At 39.5% G+C, this 25,656-nt stretch overlaps 1 protein-coding gene across 1 annotated transcript in view; it reads right to left on the minus strand.

Moving 5' to 3' along the window:
- The window catches only part of LOC133614312 (SR-related and CTD-associated factor 4-like), a 51,510-nt gene extending 25,854 nt beyond the window's left edge, over positions 1–25,656 (minus strand). Inside the window, exons 1-16 of the mRNA XM_061972164.2 lie at positions 25,443–25,656; positions 21,331–21,414; positions 21,209–21,253; positions 18,149–18,310; positions 17,948–18,065; positions 14,116–14,237; positions 13,883–14,026; positions 13,754–13,815; positions 13,626–13,683; positions 9,348–9,431; positions 9,194–9,261; positions 6,128–6,309; positions 5,958–6,058; positions 5,781–5,894; positions 5,542–5,698; positions 5,382–5,476 (exon numbers count right to left, since the gene is read on the minus strand). Coding sequence (XP_061828148.1) covers positions 5,382–5,476; positions 5,542–5,698; positions 5,781–5,894; positions 5,958–6,058; positions 6,128–6,309; positions 9,194–9,261; positions 9,348–9,431; positions 13,626–13,683; positions 13,754–13,815; positions 13,883–14,026; positions 14,116–14,237; positions 17,948–18,065; positions 18,149–18,310; positions 21,209–21,253; positions 21,331–21,414; positions 25,443–25,646 — 1,800 coding nt within the window. The 5' untranslated portion in view covers positions 25,647–25,656. The remainder of the gene's footprint in view (positions 1–5,381; positions 5,477–5,541; positions 5,699–5,780; positions 5,895–5,957; positions 6,059–6,127; positions 6,310–9,193; positions 9,262–9,347; positions 9,432–13,625; positions 13,684–13,753; positions 13,816–13,882; positions 14,027–14,115; positions 14,238–17,947; positions 18,066–18,148; positions 18,311–21,208; positions 21,254–21,330; positions 21,415–25,442) is intronic.

A 25,656-nucleotide genomic window follows, 5' to 3' on the forward strand; every position in this document is an offset into this window, starting at 1 on the left:
GCTGGTTTGGTGGTTCAAAGAACATAAACCCCATCTAGCCAGTTTTAGCTTGTAGTACATACAAATAAAAAGCTATACATCCACTTCTTTATGCAGGTGTTATTTGATGGCAAGTCAATGACGTTTCATTTCTTCCAGTCCTGTATCAGCACATTGAGAAAATAGTTCCCAACAAGGCGTCCTTTCAGCTTACCTTTTCTCCAATTTTGCTTCAGTTCCTCCAAAAAGGAGCCTTTATGTGCAAATGGCAGGCTTTGAAGATGATTTTATTCCATGAGACCCGAAATGTGGCCGTGTCACCGGGTAGCCCTCCTGGGATGCCACCATGAACACATTTATTGTGTTTGATCAAATAATCATGTTCTCTGCACCTTCACATATGCTTTCCTCCTGCAGAAAACCACCCATCTCAAATTGTTGCTGGTAGACACTGTGCTAGCTTTGCGTGGCTGGGATATTGTATTGCAGTCACTCTCCACTATGACAACACCTTCTTCCTTGGACATTAGAGTCCACCGAAAAAAAACACATTCCAAGTCTGATAGATGCTATCCGTAACTTGTTCCACTTTCATTGGACAAGTCGTTTTCATAGTACTAGTCGTGCTATAGGTACATTTGCATATATAAATACATAGTATTAAGAACAATGCCATGTTTAAAAAGGTTCTGGGTCCTGTTCGCAGCCTTCAGTAAACATGATGTCACCCATTCTGCTAATGCCTCCTAAACAAACATGCTTGATTATGAATTATATAACTTTAAAGGAATTTGTTTTTGGGGACAAGGCAGCGCTCTGCAACATTTTGCATCAAAAGTCATTTGGGCCCATTTCCACCAAATCCAAACCTATGTGATCATTATATTGAAGTTAATGTTACATATACGCACTGTCACGTTACCATCCGGTCTTGTTCTCTCCCCTATATTTTGCATGTTATTTTGTTACTGGTTTCTTTTCTACTTTCTCCCTATAGTTTCCGAGGTAACGACCGACACCTATTGCCACCTGACAATTAGTCAAGATCCAACTTTGTTTTGTGACCTGTTGTATTGTCACCAGTGTTAGGCAAATGACCTTGAATAATAAATTATAGTTCATACAGCTATTGAATGGCTGTATCTCTCCTTGTTCACAGAAAGGGTATTGTCACTTCACTGAAATGTTCATTATTCCCTCGTAGTAGTTGAAGTTATGTGTGTGTTAGTAATACCGTTATGTAACAGCATTATGTTTAACACTGGTTGTCGCACATCTCCTTTCCTTCCATGTTCCTCTTTTACCATGGTTTCAAACTTTTGCTCTATCTACAACTTGTTTATGCTGCTACGTTAAGGCAAGCTCTGTCTTCCCCCTCCAAATCCTGTTGTGTCACGTGATGTACGCCTAAAAGTCTAACCAGGCTGTAATTGGTTGGCTTTCAGTACTTGTCTCGTGTTGATGTGATTCAATCATGAGGCATACTGCCCACCTTTGCTTCTTTGTTTGCTATTAAAGTAACTAGCACCAATTCCAATAACACTCAATCCCGCTCTAGTTACCATTGTTTATTTGCAACAACCGAGCTGTATCATGACAAGTCTCATAGTTTCTCACCAGAAAAGACTGCCCTGGAAATGAATAGCTAATGCAGAACATTGAAAGACTTACGACAGTGCCTCAAAAGTTAGCGTAGTGACAAACTACCTGGAGCCACAACAGAGGGATCAAAAGAGCCGCAGGTTGCAGACCCCTGGGATAAGGGCTCAAGGTGTTTTTATAAAAAACACACTATTCCAGAGAAGTATTTTTCACACGTACAAAAAAACCCACACATTTTAAAATCTTGTTTCGATTACTACACACTTTTTAAAAATACGTTCAAATAATGTTTTAAGTCATTTAAATCCTACCCTGTACTTTTTAAGGGGCTGTTTGCAACTTGTTCAAAGCTACATTTGTTAAAACAAAAAATATAAGAACACCACGATGTACATTTGACAGTGATTCATAGCAGGGAAGCTAACATCAGCCTACGGTGACAGCCAATATATATATATATATATATATATATATATATATATATATATATATATATATATATATATATATATTACAGTATAGAATTTATATTTATTTATTTTGCCGTTTTTGTTCACATGTTAAAGGTGTTTTAATGAATATACATGCATGTTTAACATATAGATTCCTTTCTTTCATGAAGACAAGAATATAAGTTGGTGTATTACCTGATTCTGATGACTTGCATTGATTGGAATCAGACAGTAGTGATGATAACGTCCACGAGGAGAGAAAAAAGTTCCTCCTTTCTGTCTAATACCACCTGAAAGTGGTTGGTTTTTGGCATCTTATTTGTCCAGCTTCCATATTCGTTTTTATACACTTTACAAGAAATACATTGGGGGCAAACTCCGTAGCTTGCTAGCTTGTTTGCGCTGGCTTTCGGAGACTCTTATTTTGTTAGCGCAGGCGCGATGGAGCGGCACTTTTATTGTGAAGACAGGAACTGTCTTTAGGCTTTTGACGGGAGGTACAGTACACTTTTGATTGATTGATTGAAACCGCCTGGCTCTGTTTCATTGGTGAAACGGAGTCCAACGTCACCAGTGACTGTATATGATTGGTGTGCGATAGATGCGATAGATCCTACTTTGAAGGTCTGTCTGACAAACCAAAACAAACAAAGCGTGCATTAACAGATCGATAAAAATTAGTAGCGAGTAACGAGCTGAATGTAGATAAATGGAGCAGAGTAAAAGTAGTGTTTCTTCTCTATAAATATACTCAAGTAAAACTAAAAGTATGTTGCATTAAAACTACTCTTAGAAGTACAATTTATCCCAAAAGTTACTCAAGTAGATGTAACGGAGTAAATGTAGCACGTTACTACCCACCTCGGAGTAGCACTTGCACGTACACGTACACAAAAGCAGTCTCAGAGAATCAACTAACAATTTGCAGTCTTGATGTTGTTACGATAGGATAAACATTCAATAATAGCTAACGTTAGCTTGCCAAATGGTTATCATTAGCTAATCCATTAAGGTAATGTGCGTGCTCCATGTGTGTGGGTTACATTTCGTGCTAAAAGCTGTAAGATGGCAGGACATGACGCTTACAACACATTGGAAAGTCATGGCCTTCTAAGCATCCGCATGAAGCTGAAAACAGCCTCTTTAAATAGAAGTATTTGAACTACTAATTTATTTAAAGTATGATACTTTTCATTACTCTCTATGGCTTTTCCAAAGCAGTGGTTCCAGTCTCAAACCTCTTTGACCTGAAGCCATACAGCCTACATCTTAAAAGCAACACTTAAAAACATCAAACAGTCTGTAAACACACAATAAAATATATTTGTCTATATTATTCCTCAGTTGTTTACATTTTAAAAATGTTATACAGATGCTTTTTCAGGAAAATGAAAGCATGTCTTCCTAATTTTCCCTTCATGAATGTACGCACCACACACCTGTGGCACTTGCTTATGGAAGGCGAATTTCCGCTTTATATTAAATAAAATAATTGGTCACATATGCATTGTTAAACTTAAATGTGTAGACTTAAGACTGCATTAAAAGTGCACTAGAATGTGCTTAATTTCCAATTCTGCTGTTGAATGAGTTAGCTCTTCACAAACAATCAACTAAACAGTCAAATTCAAGTTCATCTAAAAGAAAAGCATTTTGTGATGTTTAAAAAGCTGCACACTACTGGTATGTTGATTATTGATTAACTCTTGGCAATTTTAGCACTCTAATAGACTCAATTCGTAGTATTATATATTCAATTAATTCTTAAAATGTCAGTTTCATCCATCCATCCATTTTCTACCACTTGTCCCTTTTGGGTTGCGGGGGGTGCTGGAGCCTATCTCAGCTGCACATGGGCGGAAGGCGGGGTACACCCTGGACAAGTCGCCAATAGATTGTATGTTTAATGTTATGGTACCTCCACATTGGTTTGCGTTTGTTATTGTGTCCTTTTTTACGGCATTGAAAATTGACGCTGCTTTAAAAAGTAATTGAATTTATGTAGACAAAGTTTAGCTAGCTGACTTTGGCTAAAATGATAGTTAGTTATTTTTACATAACTTTGTCTCACACTTGTTCGCTAGTTAGCATTGCACAAGCTAACAATCTTCCCAGGGCTGAGACTGCTTTAAATGCTCGCCTATCACAGATGTATGGCCATAAAAACAAAGTCTGCTTTGCAAAATGAACAAGATATCCATGTTTTAACAAGAATAAGAGGATATGCTCTCACACTTTAAATGTTATCACTGGCCATGTTTTAGCGAGTGGCGGTGCGGACCTGCTCTCGCCCGGAAAAACACATGATGACATCACGATTATTGTCGACAAATAGAATTGTCGGCAGCATATTTTATTGTCGACAGTGTCGACTAATAGTTGCACCCCATGAAAGTGTTTTATATCTGTCCATATCGAAAATGATGATACACTCTATAACCTATCAAAAATGAGTACCGGGAGAAAAGTATGCTAAATGTAAACTTTTGTATTTAAAAAATAACCTTCCGCTGATTATAATTACTCCGCTTTAAAGGCAGAAAGGAAATGTCAACACAACCACAGAAGACATTCAATGTAAACAAAATTGTAAAATCCCATTGAGCACTTAACAATAAGCTCTTAAAATGATGGTGCAAATACAAGGAATATGTAAGAAATGCCTAAGTGTAAGAAAATAGTGCAACGTGTGAAAATGTAAACAGAGAAACTTGAAGAACTATTTTCTGCAGGTTTAGTGGCAGCTGTTGTGCTCTAAAGGGTGAGCGCGGCTAAGGTGGTTTGGTATTAGTTAGTATGTGTCTGTTTATTTTAATTTCAATAAAACTTGGTTGAAAGACTTCTGCATGTATTTAAGTATTTTTAAGCACATTCAACAATTTAGATAACTGATATGAACATGAAGACAAAATAATTAGATCTCTAAGACATTCACATTTACTTTGAGTGTGTATGTTGATAATTTTACAGAAACAGTCATCTTTAGTGATTGTTGTAGACGACTGTCAAATATAGGTATGAAATGTGAAGAATGTTCCCTATGTCATAAGAATGGGGAGTACATTATGAATGTCCATCCCAAAGTCTCAGTCTTGAATGTCCCCTAACTATGTACCTGTTCTTGTATTGATTATTAATGGTGTCATATCTCTTAAAGGGCATGATTGTTCAAAGTAGTAATGATAGGGTGATTCAGATAAGCTCTACTGCTCATGAGAAACAATATTTTATTTTTCTGAATAAGTCTCCATGAAAATGTGAGGTGAGCCTCCAAGAGAAGAGTCTATGAACCAGTATTAAAAGAGCACTAAGAGAAAGAACAATGTTTAAAGACTGCATTAGCGTTACCTGAATCTGAGCTTCGACGGTCCCATCTCTTGGTGCAGTATCCGACATGCCGTTCACAACTGCCTGCTTTTTGAGGTCCAGAACACTTTTCCAATCTGAGTAACAAATGACAATATGAGAAAAGCACAACTGGTGCAACATAGAATAAAGAGGTGCCTACCTTCAGTTAATGTGTCTGGGTCGAACATTCCTCCTTCTCGATAGCCCTCTAGCTCCTCGGTTTTCACTTTGGCCCAGGGGATGTAGGTGACCCCTCGCTCCACGTCCCACAACTTCTTGTGTGCTGTTTTTATACCTTTGTTCAAAGCCCACGCAATCTAGGCAAGATGGCAAAGTAAAGTGAATCAAGATAATCAGCACAAAGCTGGAAATGATGGCAGGATGGGTATGGTCATGTACCTTCACAGACTTCTGGTTGACTTTGTACGAACCACGACTCAGCTTGTTCAAGGCAGTGTAGGCGTCCTGTCTGTGCACCATAACAATGTAGGCACAACCTCTGGGAGGTATCATCTGCAAAGATACAACGGTAATGTAAGTCAAACGGTTTTTGGTACTTGCATAATGCTGACTTACATTGATTGAGTCAATCTGGCCAAACTCCTCCAGAAGGGACATGACGTCAGACCGCTGTGTTTTCTTGTCCAGCTGACCGACCCAGAGTGTTGTGCTGCAAACTTATCAACAGTTCCATTGTTAAAACCTTTATTTAGATTGATAGATGCTTGGGAGGCAACAACACATACCACTGAGCGTCTGGCTCTTGATGCTAGGAAGACCCTTCTGTCTCCGCTCTCTGTCACGCTCGCGATCCGTCCTGTCCTGAGAACGAGACCGCCAGCGTTGCTCTCTAGGGGGACTTCTGGAGCGTCTGCGCCTGGACCCTCTCGAGCGTGATGAAGAACGAGACCTTCTTCTCCTAGGAGAACTGAATAAAAGATTGAAAGAGGATAGTTCCCTCAGAGTGTTAAGATATAGACTCACTGGTGTACATTTTACTACTATTATTTTTGACCACTTAGGAAGCACAAACTTATTGTGAAGGGGGTATTATTGCAAAGAGCGGAACAGGAAGTGTTTGAGCGGATATCTTGTAAGGACGGGAAAGATGCCGAATAAAGCCAGAGGCAAAAGATAAAGTTGGACTTATGATTGAGTAACATTGGTAGCAGGGGATGGTTAACCGGGCTTCAACGAGGCGAAGCCGTACGAAAGCTGGAAGAATGAAGTCCTGATTTGGAACAAAGTTAGGAAGCTGGAAAATAAAAAGCAAGCGCTTGCCGTGGTTTTGTCAGTGTCCGGAACGGATAAATACACTGGCATAACAACTTTGCTTCAGAAACTAGACCCACTGTTACTCAAGGAAGAAAAGGACAAAGCCTATGAAGCTTATATAAACTTTGACCAGATTACGAGAGACTGCAGTGTATCCATGGCAGACTACAATATCGACTTTGAACAGCGTTGTTCTCGCATGCGTAAGTACAACATGGAACTTCCCGATGCAGTTTTGGCTTTCAAATTGCTGGATACTGCATGCTTAGACACAAAAGATTGTCAGTTAGCTCTTACAGCGTGCACTGAACTCAACTCAACTTTTCATCAATGAAGTCAGCAATGAACCTGGCTTTTGGAGGGAAACCAGACTGCTTCCAGTGTGGGAATTAAACAGGAAAGTGTGTATGTCACTGAACAGACTAGACTGAGAGGCAAGTCATGGCCTCAAAAGGATCAACAAGAAGACACCTCTGCCTGGACAGGTATGGTCGCAGATCAAAGTGTGCCATCTGTCAGACATTTCCCTGGGTTGAAGACTGTCCACACAAAGGTGAGCAAGTCAAGTTAACGGAAGAGTGTAAAACGGATCATGTAGAAGAGTGCAATATCACTGTTTGCAAAAGAGTCCTCCACTGAAGCTGAAATCTTCATGACGGAGTGTTTTGGCACAGCAATCATTGACACCGCATGCACACGGACGGTCTGTGGATAAGAGTGGCTAAATAGCTACATCACTGGACTTAGCCAAAATAAGCTAAAACAGACAAACACCCAGCTGTCAACCCTTCAGGTTTGGAGATGGAAAAGGGGTGTATTCCACCAAAAAGATTCCTGCACTTGTTGGACAGACAATGTGCCGTATTGAAACGAAGGTAGTTCCAGTGGACATCCCACTGCTTTTGAGTAAAGCTTCTATGAAGCAAACAGCCACAAGACTGAATAAGAAGAATGACAGTGCTGTCATGTTTAATTGATCTGCAGAACTCAACTTCACAAGCTCTGGTAATTACTGTGTTAACATCTTAGGCAGTAAAAACAATGATAATCTATGGGATAACCAGGTCTTGACAACTACAGGAGATAATACTCAAAAACAAAAAAATTGAGGTTGGAGAAGTGAGCTGTGAGGAAGAAATGAGCGTAGCAGATTAAGACAAAATACGGTTAAAACTTCAAACAATTTGGGAATGCCTTTGCTGACAAGTTACAGAAGATTCGGAAAAGTTCAGGCAATAGTGACAAAGAATGCGTCACTAAAGAAAATTGTGAGTCAATGTGAATAATACTAAAAATAAAAAAAGACTTCCCCAAAGCGGTAACAGCAGATCTTCATGAGCTTGAACCAGGTCTATGGTATCTAGTCTACTCTTCATTGATCAGTTCACAAGGTTTCGTGCTGGCAGCATTCTGACCACAAAGAAATCATCCGAGATATAGTTAAACACTTTGTCCACCACTGGATTAGTGAGCATGGCCCAACACAGAAACTGTGACAATGAGGGAGAGTTTAACAACGCTAAGTTGAGAGATATGGAAGAACATTTCAACAGACAATAGCTGCCTACAGCCCATAGAGCAATGGACTTCTGGAGCGTCACAACCAAACACTCACTGAGACCATATTGAAAGTAGTGGTCAGTAACGTAATATATTTGTTCTGGTCACATATGGGACGTGAGTCACGTGATTTTTACGTCAGCACCGGAATTAGTAAAATCCGCTGTTCACCTGGGTTTCTCCTGTGTGATTAAAATAGTGATAAATGAGGAAGCCCTTCTTTAGCTGCCGCCTGGTTTTATCTTATATCATATATAGGTATATATTATCTTATATACACACCTTTGCGCATGTCAAATTTAGTTTTGTATGCACAATAAATCAACACAAAATCCGCACTTGGGCGCAATGTTCACAGAGTGTCGTCCCAGGTGAGCCGCACTCGGGGGTGTGGCCATTGAGAGCCGCAGGATATGAGGCTGAAGAAAGAGAGGCAGAGGGGTGCAGGCGTGTTCAGGGGTTAAAATGCGTGCCTGTCTGTCGGTCATTCTTTGGGTGGGGGTGTCACTGATGTAAGAATATATTTTTTCTAATATTTTTGCAATCGACCGGTAAGGTGCCAAAGATCGACTGGTCAATCACGGTAGAGGGGTTGGCAACCCCTGTTGTAACTGTTGTGACTGGCGGACTGGGCTCTGATGGCAAAGAACACCATGTTTCCATGCACCATGGCTACAGTCCCCATCAGTTGGTTTTTGGACAAAATCCCAATCTGCCCTCGGTGCTAACTGACAAACCCCCAGCACTAGAGTCCCCATCAGTTGGTTTTTGGACAAAATCCCAATCTGCCCTCGGTGCTAACTGACAAACCCCCAGCACTAGAGGGCACAATCAATAGTGAGTGGGTATCAAAACACATCTCCTCTTGACATGCATCGAGAAAGGCTTATTATTGAGTAGCAGATAGCTTTTAATCTACTGTAACATACATGCTGTTACATGCTTTTACTAAAACGACAAGAAAAGTCTCTTCTTACCGAGAACCAGACCTTGACCTCCTGCTTCTTCCTTCTCTTCGTGTAGATGGTTCCTCCCTTGAATCCACCTTTCAGGAAAAGACAAAATACACAGTCAATAAACAAAATAGACCAAAGCAATTTGGCGGTTGGATGTAATAACTGCAAGGTTTACCTGTGATTTAGAGTTGTGTGCATTTCTGGAATGGTATAAATCTTTCACCTTCTGATGCTCATTGTCACTTGCTCCACCGACAAACTGACAAAGAAAAAGACACCACGGGGAAAGAAATGAGTCAAATTGGGAAGAATACACTAAAGAGTTGTCTGTGGATCTTCTTATGATTCCAGGTTGTTCCGCAACTGGGCTGTTTAGTTTGTCTTAGAAGACGTTTCACCACTCATCCCGGCAGGCTTCATCAGCTTGTGCCAAAGCTCTAACTATTTATACTGGAAAAAGAGGACAGTGTGTACAGGCAAGGATGGTTTTTCCCTATTGTTGTATGAAAAACAACCGTTCAGATATAAAGGAGTGAATGCCAACAGCAGTCATAAAAATGGAATTGCCGCTTGTTAGCAGAAACGATGGCTGTGAAACAAGCACTACCAGCCCCAAAACAATCCTTTTCCAGACTGGAAAAACCCAAGTTAGCAGTCCATTCAGTGGTATTGATGCCACAAAGAAGGCACATTTCAGTCTTGCCATAGACTTCTTTCCTGACTCCTCTTTCAAACCATCCATCATCTCTGTCCAGAATGATCTGTACATTTTTGCCTCCTGCTGAATCTTGACTTGAAGAGTTTGCACGTACGTCGGCTTAGTGGTTGTTTTGTTTCCACAATTTAGAAATCGGTGCATTCGTCACTGCACTGGAAAGCACACAGCAGATTGTTTTTGTCGCGGTCTACTCTTGAGGGTTCCCAAGATGTTGTCTCAGGGTGTTGCCTGGTTTGAAGTGTACTGGAATGTTGTGTAGGTTAACATTTCTTCTGTTTCTCAGACAGACCTGATAAATAATGGAATGACAATGTTTTTGCATCTGCCACCTTTCTCTTCCTCACCCAATTTGTTATTGTTCTTTAAAGTTAAGTTAAATTTAAAGTAACACTGATAGTCACACACACACACACACACACACACACACACACTAGGTGTGGTGAAATTACTCTCTGCATTGGACCCATCTCCTTGTTCCACCCCCTGGGAGGTGAAGGGAGCAGTGAGCGGCAGCGGTGGCCGCGCTCGGGAATCATTTTGTGATTTAACCCTTTGGAGAACTGACTGTACTTCTCACAAACGACCAGCTCAGGTAGCCACAGGTTGAGGGCTTACCTCAAACGCAGGTTGTCTTTAGACTGTGTGCTGGTGGTAATGTTATCTGTGTTGTAGTGTTCAGATAACATCCAGTGAGTCGCTCCTTTGCATGCTAACACCACATGGTTTTATAAATACCATGGTATTTCGGTTTCAAAGTCCTCTTCATAAACTTGGTGGGTGTAGTTTTTTTTCTGGCGTTTTAGCATTGGCTGGGTCTGTAAATAAACTACATACCCAGAATCCTCTGCGCAGCTTGGGCGCTGAACGTCGCAAGCAGGAAGTGAAGTGTGTTCGTGGCTGATGAGAGGAATTGTTTTGTTGGACATTGAATCTGTCTGTAACTGGTTGAGGTTTGCTGCTGACAAACACTTCCAGGGCAAAACATAACCTATATGGTGAAGGTAAAAAAGTCTAGGTTCTGCAAGGCGAAGCGCGGCACTTTTGTTTCGAGCTTTTTAAGTTTTAAGTAGCAATGATTGTCACACACACACTAGGTGTGGCGAAATTATTTTCTGCATTTGACCCATCACCCTTGATCACCCCCTGAGAGGTGAGGGGAGCAGTGAGCAGCAGCGGTGGCCGCACCCGGGAATAATTTTTGGTGATTTAACCCCCAACTCCAACCTTTGATGCTGAGTGTCAAGCAGGGAGGTAATGGCTCCCATGTTTATAGTCTTTGGTATGACTCGGCCGGGGTTTGAACTCACGACCTACCCATCTCAGGGCGGACACTCTAACCACTTGCAAGGTGACAGAGAGCCTGCAAGTCTCAAACCACACGGCAGGGAAAAAAAAAAAAAAAAGTTCAACGCAGGAAATACAGATAAACAAAAAAGCTACTTGATACATCCTCAATCCATGCATCTATTTGTTTACCGCTTAACTCTCTCGATGTTGCATAGAGGCTGGAGCCTACTCCAGCTGCACTCGGGCGGAAAACAGGACACACCTTGGACAAGTCGCCGTCTCATAATGAAGCCAAACATCAGTTTGTGAGGTATTTGCATTATTAAGTTAAATTGTTCGTTTACCTTTTTGAGAAACAACATTTTCCAGACTGATATCAAAATGACCGCTGTAGATAATGTCATGTAAAAGATAAAAGACACTAAACTGTACATTTATTAATGATTACACTAGATGTTTACATTGTTAGTTGAAAGACATCAACTGTGAGTTATTCTTTTACATTTTTGCTTGAAACAGTAGATGTTCCTACACAATTATTTGCACTTACAAATACATGTTTGTAGTAAAAAATATGAGTAGAACATTTTAACATTTATGTTTGTGTTCAACTACAGTAGGTGTGTTTATCCTACACATTCCTGACACATCATTTACACACTATGGTATTTTCAACAATCTGTTTTTTTGGACATGTACAGCAATAATAATCATGATGACAGATGGATTTTTTTTAATGCATTGTAAATATTAATTAAACAAATAAAAGTCGGCTTACAGCAGAGCCAATGGGAGCTCCACTATTCCGTCTATATAATCTGATAACCATTCAAAAAGCGCCAACAAAACTCCATTTACATTTCGTGAATTGAATATTAACCAAGTATTTGTGATATTGTTATTAAAAACGCTAACGCAGACCAACTATTTATAGTGACATCTCTTCCTGTCCATCATTGACTGATCAGCTGCTTCCTTGCTCACTGTAAGTTTAATGTAGATCATAAATCATGCCTATCACCTGGACAGAAGGTGGCTGTTGATATAATCCTACAAGTTGGTACACGTTGACAGTCATATAGGACTTGGAACTGGTAAAGGACGACACGAAAAGCACTTGTTCCCCCCACCTTGTTTCTTCGTGAGGATTATGGGACATTTTTCATCTGAAGGGGATGAACACCCTCGCAGTCCCCATCCTAATGACAGCAGACCTTGTACAGTAAGTGATGTTTTATTATGTTTGTGGGCTCTCAAAGTCTGCAGTGAGCAGAAATTAGTGATGAAGAAAAAAAAAGCAAATGTGACGCGTTTTTTTAATTAATGCGCCGTGTATGCTTAAAATGATCAAAATATGTAAATATTACATGTTATTTTAAATATTACTACAATACTTGTATACTTACACCATGTAAATAAAACTATTATGGAGGTGTTTGGATGATTTTTTAAGGGATTTAAAGGCAGAATTAAAAGACTTTTGATCACATTTATTTTAATATTTAATGCATTAAAAAAAAAGTCCATCCGTCATCATGTCTCTCATGATTTTGATCAATATGCAAAATTCCAAAAGATTTGCAGTTCCCCTTTAAGGTTGGGTTCTGATCATGATTAGAAGAAAAATCTGCAGTCCTTCAGCTTCTAAATTCAGGACGGTTGTCATCATGGCCATGTGAAATGTATGGAGACGGCCAAATCACATGATAAAATAATTCCTCATTGGTGTTTGCATATTGTGGACTACATGCACCAAGTTATATGGCAATCTGAAGCGTTAGCCTATAGGCATACCTTGGTAAAATGTCTCTTTAGTTTTGGGCATACATTAGGCTCCTAAGCAAGCTGTACTTAATTTCACCAGTATAACCATTGCTAGCGTTGGTTGTAGTCTCTATGTTTTCTGATAGTACTGACAACACACCATACCATATGAATGCCATTTGTTGTGATATTGACATACTTCTTCCTGAAAATAGCCTTATTTCTGTGTAAAATGTGTTGGTTTGAGATTTGTTATTGGCAAAACGCTTGTCTATTCAGCTGTTATGGTCCCAGCACCTCAACCCCTAGTAAGAGGCAGTGGAAGTTTGGAGTAGCCCAGTCCATCCAGCTGGATTCGGCTGTGTATCTGGCAACCTCAGTCAGGGAGGCAGGGAAGGGACTACAGAATTTTGACCGTGATTGCAGTACCATTTCTGGCCACATTATTACACATGGCTCCTTTAAATGGAGCATTGTTGGTGTTTTTTAATGTTTTTTGGAGGGCTTTTATAGGCGAAACAGAGTATTCCCATTAGCTTCATTGCTACGCACCTTGTACTTGCCGTACTTTACGATTAAGAATGCATTAACAAAGAAAAACGTGTGTTCTTGCCTTACATAGGAAATGTCCGCATTTACAAGTGTAACATAAAATAAGTGTACGAGTCCTTCAGGATTCAATACCTCGCCGGGCGCAGGTTGTCCCATTGGTGGTGGATGAACAGACTCCATGTTGGAGTCCCTGCAAACATGAAAATGACAAGTTGGTGATATTGACACTCAATAACTCCGTCCATACAAAAGTTACTTACAAAGCGACTTTTGTTGCAACATTTTCAGGTTCGTCGTCATAGTCAAACTTGTCGAGTAGTCTCTGAGGAAACAATGCACCAACAGTTAACTGTGCTGTTATGTGCACTTCACTAGAACTACCAAAGTACCTCAGTCAGGGAGCTTCTTTCTTCTGTGTGTATATCAAGCATCTGGGGCTGAGCCACAGGCACGGGGGATGGGTGTGGCTCATTGGTATTATTGGCCGTCGGTGTCTTTTCTGTCTGTTGCAGGTTCTGAAGCATCTTTTGGAGCTACAGGGAGAACCAGGGCTTTCATTAGGGAACACCATCATTTAGAGAGGTGGCGGCTTAGCCAACATTTGAACCGGGTTCCTACTCACCTCCTGACCATGTGGGGACTGGAAGAGTTGAGCCACAGCAGCTAAAGCGTCAGAAGTGGGCATCTGCGATAAAGTGGCTACAACTGGGGCCGCTGTGGGAGGAGGCTGCGGCTCAGTGGGAACTATTAATACAAGAACAAGTGTTCAAAGTAGGGCTGGGCAATATATGGAATATACTTGATATATCGCGGGTTTGTCTCTGTGCGATATAGAAAATGACTGTATGGTGATATTGGAGTATACGTTCTCACGCAGTTGCTTTTAACTGCGGGCATTACACTACAGGCTCTTCTCATTCTTTCTAGTCTCTCCTTCTCACAGAGACATAAAACAAGCGCACCTTCTTACATACGTCACATACTGCACGCTCTCGCAGAGCAGAGAGGTAGCGGCATGGGTAACATTAGCTGTGATGCTAGCAGAGCGGTGGGAGTGTTAATACGAGAGAAAGAAGATGCAATTCTGGTAACAAATGAAGGAAGAATTAATTCCTAGGAAAAACAGCAGGGGGTCCATCGTCTGGCGGTGGTTTGGCTTCAAGCGGGAAGATGTTGAACAAACAACAGTAATATGTCAAGTAAAAGCGTTGCTACAAAAAGTAGCAGCACTGCTAATGTGTAGCACCATTTGAAAAGTCACCCTCTAGAGCAGGGGTCCCCAAACTTTTTGACTCAGGAGCCACATTGGGTTAAAAAAATTTGACCGGGGGCCAGGCTGTGTGTGTGTATATGTATGTATGTATGTATATATATATATATATATATATATATATATATATATATATATGTATATATATATATATATATATATATATATATATATATATATATATATACACACATTGTCTTTATAATCCGTTTTGTCATTTAACATCAATTAACATTGATGTTCATCAACATTTAACATTGTCACGTTATCGTTGGGAAAATTCATTTTTAGACAATATGATTTGCCTGAGCGGCTAGGAGACACCAAGAGTAACAAGCGGTAGAAAATGGATTAGAAAGGAAAATATTTAAAAAAAAAAAAATCAACTTGGGACTTCCTGTGGGCCGGATTTTGGATGCTGGGGGCCGGATCCGGCCCGCGGGCCGTAGTTTGGGGACCCCTGCTCTAGAGAATGAAGAGTGGTTGAAACTCCGCATGTCAACATCTCGGTCGGTGCCACACCAACACAATACCCAAGCAACCATTTCCACATCAACACCGTATGAAAAAACTAGTCAACAACAAAAGGAGATAACGTCCGCAGGAACCTACCACATAGTGAAGGACATACACTATTTGATTTCCTATTATGCAGCTCATTTTTATTTGACACTTATTGAAACATCTTGTGTGACATCATGCACAAAAGTGCACTTTATTTGTTTTAAACTATTGTAGTGGTGTTCTGTACAAAAAGTGCACTTTAATTGAGTGTTGTTTTGATATGTCATCTTAGTGACATCATGCACAAAAGTGCACTCAGCTTGTTTTAAAATGTCTCTGGCAATCTTGCACTTTCTGTTTGGAAATGACATGAATGTTTGTGCCACTGCTTAATAACTCTTTAATAAATACACTTTTACTTGTGATTTCCCTCTCTGCATGAAAGTTTAAAAGTAGCATATATTAATGAAGAAGAATGTTTTAATGTAGACACATAGAATCATCATACTGCTGTCATTATATGCAAGAAGGTGCGCTTGTTTTATGTCTCTGTGAGAAGGAGAGACAAGAAAGAATGAGAAGAGCCTGTAGTGTAATGCCCGCAGCTAAAAGCAACTGCGTGAGAACGCATACTCCAATATCACCATACAGTCATTTTCTATATCGCACAGAGACAAACCCGCGATATATCCAGTATATTCCATACACTTCTCGACTCCTGAATGATGCAATACTCTGGTCAGCTACTGCATTTGGCTTTTGGTCAGTGACTACAGCTTTATTTACACATACATCAATTTGCTTAAGAACCTACAGTATGTCGGTCCTTGTGCACAAAAAAAAGGTGAAATAACTGAAAACGTGTTTTGTATTCTCGTTTCTTCAAAATAGCCACCCTTTGCTATGATTACTTTTTTGCCTTATCTCCATGGGCTTCAAGAGGTAGTCACCTGAAATGGTTTTCACTTCACAGGTGTGCTTGAAGCTGATCGAGAGAATGCCAAGAGTGTGCAAAGCAGTAATCAGGGTGGCTATTGGTGGATATTTTGAAGAAACTAGAATATAAAGCATGTTTTCAGTTATTTCACCTTTTTTTGTTAAGTACATAACTCCACATGTGTTCATTCATAGTTTTGATGTGACAATCTACAATGTAAATAGTCATGAAAATAAAGAAAAGCCATTGAATGAGAAGGTGTGTCCAAACTTCTGGCCTGTACTGTATATAGATGCTGGTTTTTTACTGTAGGTAAAGAAAATGATTAACATTATAGGGGTGGGCCAAAGAAAAAGCAAACTAATAAATACATACAGTGGGGTGCGGGGACACCTAGAGGTAGTTGTAGGGTGTCCCCAGCTAAATAATAGTATTTGTACACTCTCAGCTACATTAACATTGATATTATACATGTGGGCCATATATAGAAATGCCCCTAAATGTCGCTATCTACTTTTGCCGTGCAGCTTGCTACAATTCTCCGAGGAGAGCTTTCCCTGTAGCTTAGCTACATCTAATGGAGAGTAACTTGCAGCTCAGCTTACTACATTTTCCAAGTAGCTTGCCCAAAACACTGCCATCAGGTGCATGATAGGGCACCTTTAAACTACTGAAGTATTCATCAAATACAAAAAGTAAATTGTGACAGTGAGTCTCTTCTGCACCTAAATCTTTGAATGTTATATTTGTGAATCTGTGTACTTCATTTTAACATCAACTTGCCAGGGGACTGGAGATGGAAATTAGCCATTGGTTCTATTCTCACATATTTACAGGTCAAATGTTCATTAATATGTATTGTCCCTTTTAAAGAAACCACTATATTACACCAAGTGCTTTTGCGTCGCTAGTACTAATTGTAGTACCAAATTCTTCGGACTATAAGGCGCACTGTCGATGAACAGGTCTCTCCATTTCTAATGTTAAAGGATTATAAGGCTCATTAAATGGGTCGCATTCTGATTGTTTTTCTACATTTGAAACACTTAATGGTGGTCTACATAATGGTGGTTCTACAGTCAATCTTTCACATAGATTACACGGTTACTCGACCGAGTTCCAGACAGTATAGACACTCAACAACGGCACATTATTTGCAGATTATAACTACTGGTTTGCAAAAATATTTTTGACCCAATTCGGTGAAATTCCATAATCTCCCACTGCACACCAGACTGTATTGCACAGCACAGAGTCATTTATTGAAAACGCCTATTTTAACCTGCAGTCCATAAGTATCTCTTATGTGTAGCTGCCATCTTTGGCCACACTTATCATTACACCATGTACCATATAAAATTGGTTTGAGGTGCGCACATGCCGAAATAATTCATACACGAGGCGCACTGAGTTAAAAGGCGCACTGTCCGTTTGTGGAAAAAATGAAAGGATTTTATGTGGGCCTTATAGTCCAAAAGTGTGCCTTATAGCCCAAAAAATACGGTACTCGTATTTTTCTTTAAATCGGAGCTTTGTCCAAATTGCATTTTTTGGTTCATGTGACATGAAAAAAGGATATAGCGGCCAAAAAAAACTAAACGGCGAAAGGTATCAATTGCAAAAATATCCTGAGTTTGTTTTTAAGATATATTATCTTACTCCAAGGGTTCAGTCATGAAATGGTTTATCATGGCAACAGATTATTGTATTTTTTGTTGCAAAATACATAATTTCCTCCTTTACCTTCAAGTGAGGGTGCAGGTGCGACGACGCCATTAGCCATGTCCATCAGAGGCTGAATGATGTCCATGTCAAACACACCATTCTTCTGCCAGAGGTTCAACACTCGCAGGATTTTGTTCTAAAACAAAACAAATAGGAACATGCTAAGATGAGAGGTTAGGTGTAATAACTAAATGAGGTCACAAGAGTGCAGCAAAGTACCTTGTCGTCCTCTGGGCAGTGGTAAAGATTCTGGAAGGTTTCTGTGAAGTTCTTCAAAAAGCGGGGTGCAAAAACATCCTTGTCGAGACCAAACTGATGACGTGACTGGCGAACGATGGAATCCACCACATACAAGCCTGGAACTTTCAGCTCTGGTTTGCACTGAAGGAAACAAATCCATGTCATTGCTGCAAGTCCATCATGACTTGGTCATGATCACCACCTTTTAAAAACATTTTTTGCTTGTGAAAATTTCCTATCATGTATGGTGACCAAACATATCACGGGTAATAGTAGGGCCGCACAATTAATCGACATTGGCGTTTGAATTGGTACGATAAATAACCACAGGAGGCTGAGCTTTTCCCCCCCTTCGCCATCACTGATATTTGAGTGACAGACATGTTGGCCAATCAGAATTGTTGAGCCTTGCGTTTGTTTGTCTCTCGCCTCAAACAGAGAACCACGTCTAACTGTGCGTGGCTGTCAGCACCTGAGCACGTTAATTTATTGAACGCAGGGAGCCCTCTTTTCAGTCATCCACAATCCTTAACTCGGCGGGCGCAGACTAGAACGGGCGCCAGCTTTACGCACACACAGGAAGCACGTACTCCCTACTCCGACTCGCCAGTGGGAAGTTCCGCAAAGTAACAACAATTGGGGAGGAAAAATGAGTACAAAGCCAAAAGTCCCATTATGGTAATATTTCAGCTTTAAATGGAAGGGCAGTATGAGCCCATCAACACAGACCAACGTGTGATGGCAACAAACAAAAAGACAACATCTGACTTCAAATAACCAACTGGGAGATGTTCAATATTTGACTTACATTTTTGCTTACAAAAATGAGTCTGTTTTATTGATATCAAAGTTGTTTACTTTCCAATTATAGTACAACAAGATTACTTTGATACGGCTATCTCAACGATTTGTCGACTCGTCAAACAAAGCATACAAATATTTAATGGCTGTCATTTTTCCATGGACTTTTAAATACAGCTTAAGTTATTTGAGGCATGTCTTCACAAAGATTAATTCATATATATTTAGTTATACTGTAAGTGTGCTGCTCATTCAGCTGTTACAAAAAGTGAAATGATTATTAAAATGTATTCATCAAAAAGAAAGGAAATGCTTAGTGCTAAAAAAAAAAAGGTATCTTGTTGATGTATTAAAAACAGTTAAAATAGCAGCAATGAAAATAAACAAAACAGTAAATCTAAGTTCCTCAAAAAGAAAATAATTGTGTGATGTTTAAAAAGCTGCACACTGGTATATTGACTATTGATTAACCCTTGGCAGTTTTAGCACTATAATAGACTCCATCTATCGAATTGTATATTTGATTAACTCTTAAAATGTTAGTAATTTAATAGATTGTATGTTTAATGTTATGATACCTCCACATTGGTGCCTGTCTGTCTGTTCGCGTTTGTTATTGTGTCCTTTGCAAATTGACGCTGCTTTAAAAAGTACATGAATTAATGTAGACAAAACTTAGTTGGCTGACTTTGGCTAAAATAATAGTTATTTTTCACACAACTTCATCTGGCACTTGTTAGCTAGCCAGCAAGGCACAAGTTAACATTCTGAAACTGCATCCTCCCTCCAAAAATCAGACATCAAGGTCCAAGGTTCAACTTTATTGTCCCCGCGGGGAAATTTGTCTTGGGCACAGTGCATCATTGCTTTCTTAACATACCCAAAAACAACAGAACAAACACACAAGCACAGACACAACCACAACCATACAACTAACATTTAAACATCAGAACATGGAGCTTGATAGACATAGGTGGCACTTTGATGTATCTACAGTATGGAGATAAAGATAAAGTACCAATGTGCATTGCACTAGAGCTCATGGATAAAGTGCTGTGTGCTAAAGTGCTTAGTTCTAAAGTGCTATGTGCTAAAGTGCTATGTGCTAAAAAAGTGCTAACCTATGTATTAAAATTCTATTGCACATTGTTGGTCAGCTTAATGGAGGCTGGAACAAATGATAATTTTAGGCGGTTAGATTTGCATAGTGGGACCCGGAGTCTTCTCCCTGATGGCAGGGTTCCATATTCAGGAAAGAGTGGGTGTTGTGAGTTGGAAATAATTTTCTTAGCTTTTTTCCTAACTGCCTGCTCATAGATGCTCTGTATAGGCTCATATTCTTTCCTCCCTACGATTTTCATTGCCGTTTTATGCATGCCGGCCAGTTTGCTTTTTAGCTTAACGGTTAGGTTGCCAAACCATGAGGTGATCCCGTATCTAATGATGCTCTCTACAATGGCACGGTAGAAAATCATCATGATATGGCTGCTTACGCCGTACAATCTTAATCTTCGCAAAAAATATAGCCTCTGTTGCAGTCTATTGCACAGTTTGTCAATATGTGTCTTCCAGCAGAGAAGATTATCAATATGAACCCCTAAATATTTATATGAGGATACCTGGGTGATCTCTGCATTAAACGCTCACGTAAAAACAAAGTCCGCTTTGCAAAATGAACAAGGTATTCATGTTTTTAACACGTGCGCTCTAATGCAATGGCAATGCAGAAAGTAGGTCCTGGTGTTTAAATTCTGTCCACTCCCAGTTGTCTGGACTTTATAGGTATTTGTTACACCCATTAAGCGATAAATCCAAGGAACAGAATACGAACTGAAGCCTGTTTGTAATGGAACTGATTAATCGTTGCAGTCCAAGATGTTTGTAATGGGCATTGACGTTAACGTGTCTTGTATATAAGATAGCATTTAAGCTAACTAGCTAGCTTCTCCAGTTGTGTCACCAGTTTGTGAGTTTATCAAAGTGCATCAAGCGTAGTTTTAATCCAAATTTAAAAGGGTAATACCGACCATCTAAAGTTTTACCACGGTTTATCATTGATACTGGAACTTAAGAACTGTTCTAAATCATTCATTTGGGCAAAAACACTTCAGATGTTCTATCAATGAAATCTTTGGGTTGAGCCTAGCAGATTCTTTCGAAATTGACTAGGAGTCTTTATGATGTATTTATCCAGGCATGCATTCAACTGTGAGCTTTTGGACATATTAGTATACATACCCTCTTGATGAACTTTTCAACAATCTGGACCACATGTTTGTAGAGCTAACAAAGACAATCAGACACAAAAACAATGTCAGTTATCAGACACTTGCAAACAGCAGACAAAGTAGTCACTATACCTTGATGGCTTTGATGGCCGACTTTGTCACAGACATCATTTTAGCGCGAGATATTGGAGGCTTCATGTCAATCATGGAGAACAACTGATGGGACGGAGTGAGGAAATACGACATTGGAGTTTTGTACAAATTGGCCCTATAAACATCACAGTACAAACATGATGACTGATATTAAGTATGTGTGTATTTGCCTCCGGCTGGATATTTGCAGCAGTCACTCGCTTCACGCTTGATGGAGCCATCGTGAGTGGCAACTCTTTTCTGAGATCAACTGTATTCATTTTGTTTTCATCACCACGATACAACAATACTCATGACATAGAACACATATCCTAGTTTTTCCATATACAAAATGTATCAAGTTTACACTCGACCAAACTCCCCTGCAAAACATCTACAGTGAGTAAAATGTTAATTAAAATCCTTGTATTAGTATAAGTTATGCATTTATCTGGGAGTCTGCCAAATGTCTTTTAAATTGATTGATTTGCACACTGATTTTTTTGGACCCGTTGATTGCCTGGTATTGTATGACTGGATATACTGTATATCAGACCTGGGCAAATTAAAGCCTGGGGGCCACATGCCCGTTAAGCTTTTCAATCTGACCCGCCGGACATTCCCAAATATTTTTTTCCATCTTTAAGATGGAAACTGTAGCTGCCATTATGATGTGCAGTGAGGTTTTCTAATGACCGTAAGTCTTGAACTATACTAAGTAGAAATGGAATCTGCGCTTTTGCATGATATACTAAATACAATGGTAATCTAATTAGTTACTACGGCCATCTAATTAGTTACTATGGTCATCTAATTAGTTACTACGGTCATCTAATTAGTTACTATGGTCATCTAATTAGTTACTATGGTCATCTAAGTGACAGCAGCTCAGACAAGGCACCGTGGGTGGGAGCGTTTCCTCAGTAAAATGTGGGTGTAGGGACAGACGCAGAAGGAGATTTTTACAACAAAGTTCTAAAGCTTAGTGATATATCAAATATATCAGATCGTAGGTGGATTTTTTTTACCCTTCGCGTTCATATTTCGCTGTTTGTTGCATTTCGCTTGATTGTAAAATATGTCGATCGAGAGGATGAGTGACGTTCATATGTTGTCAATATTTAGTGTTTTATTGTTCATAGTTAATATTGTAAATCCCGCATTCTTTATTTTCATGTACTTTCTGGGTGTCTTATTATGTAAAAACATTTTTAAATTCCATTCCGTTTTGTAAGGCGGTCTGTCATAACGTTTTTAGCAATCAGACATTATTGTGAGGTTTTGTATTAGTGTTCCTAAAAATAGAAATGTCAACCCCAGACACATTTTTTTTTTCTAAATTTGCTGGCCTGCTGTATAGTCTACCATTTGGCCATAATGAGTTTGAAAAACATCTCAAATATTACAAAATGTTGCAGTTATTTTGAAAAAACAACATGTTTCTAAATCGCTTGTCTGGAGCGCTACTACGGCTTTTTGCGCACCTAATATTTCTTGTTCAAGCCTGTGTAAACTACCCTAATTATTTTGATGTTACTACCGACAATCTAACTTTATGCCGTGTGCGTCTTATATATACACACACACACACACACACACACACACACAGTGTTGGCGCTAGGAATTTTCAAAATGGGGCCCAAGGGACCCCATCAAGTCATAAAAACGGGGTCCCACTTTTTTGTAAGCGTTTTGAAAACAAATGACAAATGTATGCATTATCCTGTTGTATCTCACATTCTATATTGTGTTTTGGAAAAAGGTTGTCGTAAACGTTAATTCATTGAAAAAATAATACAAAAGAAAACAAATGTTTATGCATATATATTTTTTTCTGTTATAAACATTCATTCACTTTCTTCTTTCCTTCATGGATCTAAACTTTACCACTGTCGCTAGTTGTTTCTACTTGTATTTAATAAATAAATAATGATAAATGGGTTGTACTTGTATAGCGCTTTTCTACCTTCAAGGTACTCAAAGCGCTTTGACACTACTTCCACATTTACCCATTCACACACACTGATGGAGGGAGCTGCCATGCAAGGCGCTAACAAACACCCATCAGGAGCAAGGGTGAAGTGTCTTGCTCAGGACACAACGGACATGACGAGGTTGGTACTGGGTGGGGATTGAACCAGGGACCCTCGGGTTGCGCACGGCCACTCTTCCACTGCGCCACGCCGTCCCTTAATAAGTTGTAGGTGTATTTATTTGAGTATAAAAGTATAAAGTGTTTTGCTTGGGTCATGAAATGATGATAATGGGCATACATACATTATTTATTTAAATCTCTAGAGTCTACATCAACTTCACATCTATCCCTCAATTCTAATTGTTTTTTGTTGTTTTTTTGGCATACACACAAAATATGCAAAATGTTACACCAAAAATATTTTTCAAAGTGGAATATTTGATGTAAAGTAATCTGAGCCATAGTTAGGTAAATAATTCATAAAACGTTGATTTTGATTCAATATTATGTTTTGAGCAATGATTCGTCTTATTAGTCAACATTGCAACTTTTACTAAATGACATTTCACCTGTAAGCTTTTTTATTCCACTTTTGTTATGTTTTTGTTTAATTTAATAGTATTTTTAGAATGTGCCGTGGGCCTTTAAAACATTAGCTGCGGGCCACAAATGGCCTCCGGGTCACACTTTTGACAACTCTGCTATAGATAGTAAAAATGAAATGTCTATGGATAAAAAGTTGATCATAACACACAGTCAGCATCTCTGTTTCAGTAAACAATGACGGTGATGATGTCACTTGCTAACTTGTCAGCCACTTCTCCAAGAGACTCCTTCTGAACACTCCTTGCACTTTAACACTTCAAAAGGCACATATTTGTTGACCTGCAAAGTATGTTTTTGGGGTGGAGGAGTCTGGTCGGGTGCTGGTTAGCTTGAAGCTAAAAGTGAGCCTGTCTCCATCCTCGATGGATGTGGATTTTAAATTTTCCTGAGGGAACTCTCCTGAAGGACTCAATAAAGTACTATCTATCTATCTACAACGGGAGATAAAAGTGAAGTTCCCATTGACTCACAAAGACTAAAACAAGTCATTTACTGGAGCCATGGCACAGGATGAAGTTGAAAAGGTTGACTTTACACTCACCTTAGTGTTTACCATAAAGTCTTTCTTTTGACATCACCTTGTGATAAAGCTGTCCCAGTGCAAACTGAGGCATTATTTGTCATTATTAAAACTTTTGGTGAATCAAAATTCACGATGAAGAAACTTGACTCGGCAAATCTGAACAAAAAAACGGCTGAAAGCGATAATTGATCAAATAAAAAACACAAAAAACAAACCGGGCAGTAAAAAACAAATCCGCGTCCAGGGGACATGCGGGCTTCCGTAATTGTGCATCCTTTCTGATTTTGATGCTAAAAAGTGTGTTAACACCAACACTGTACACAAATTAAAGGTATGACATTTTAAACAAAAAGGAGCCAAATTGACTGTCAAAAAATTTGATCAGATTTAAATGCATTTTTACCTGTTTTAATCATCTATAACTTCACGGGAAAATGATACTTATATCACTGGAAATGTCTTAGTAAAAACAGTCTGATAATACTGGTTTCATGTATATCACTTATTTCTTTACCACGTGACTCACATGATCATAACCACATTGCGTTGCGTGGACGTCTCTGTGACATCTTAGTGTTGTTTCATTCCACAAACACACGCAATTGACCACAATTGGAACAAGTGCATTGAAACAGGACACAAATAAACAGCCGACATGATGTGACAGCAACTGTTAACTTGCGTCGACAAACATTGCCTGGAATACAGAAAATGTTATGTAAAGAGGAGAAAATGAAGTAAATTGGACATTCGTGACACTTTACGCAATAACACAAACACGTGCACATTCTAACCATTGACCTCCATTAGCTTAGCATTAGCTTAGCATTAGCTTAGCAGTGGGGTCGAAGGCCTTGCGGGCGAACAGCCAAGACAAACAAGCACTCAGCATCTCTGTTACAAACGACGTTGCAGTCAATAAACGTCCATTTGAAAAGAAATGTTGACATAATATTGTGGTGATTGTATGTCGAAGGCTAGCATTAGCATTCCGAAGTCGCACTTTACCTCCGTGTTGAAGGCGTTCACCGCTTCCATTGTGCCCAAGGCCAGTGCACGTCGTGTCCGTGTAAAGTGTAGTTCTGGCTGGTGATGGTGAGCATGTGCGGCTACACTTGCAGTTACGACAAAACAAACAAGCGCAGGAAAAAGAGGATCCGCTTTTTGGAGGATTACATCGCAAGCTAGCGTCGTGCTAGGCTCTGACGTCATTCACTTCCTC

Source organism: Nerophis lumbriciformis, linkage group LG17 (assembly GCF_033978685.3).
Source record: "Nerophis lumbriciformis linkage group LG17, RoL_Nlum_v2.1, whole genome shotgun sequence".
Taxonomy (NCBI): Eukaryota; Metazoa; Chordata; class Actinopteri; order Syngnathiformes; family Syngnathidae; genus Nerophis; species Nerophis lumbriciformis.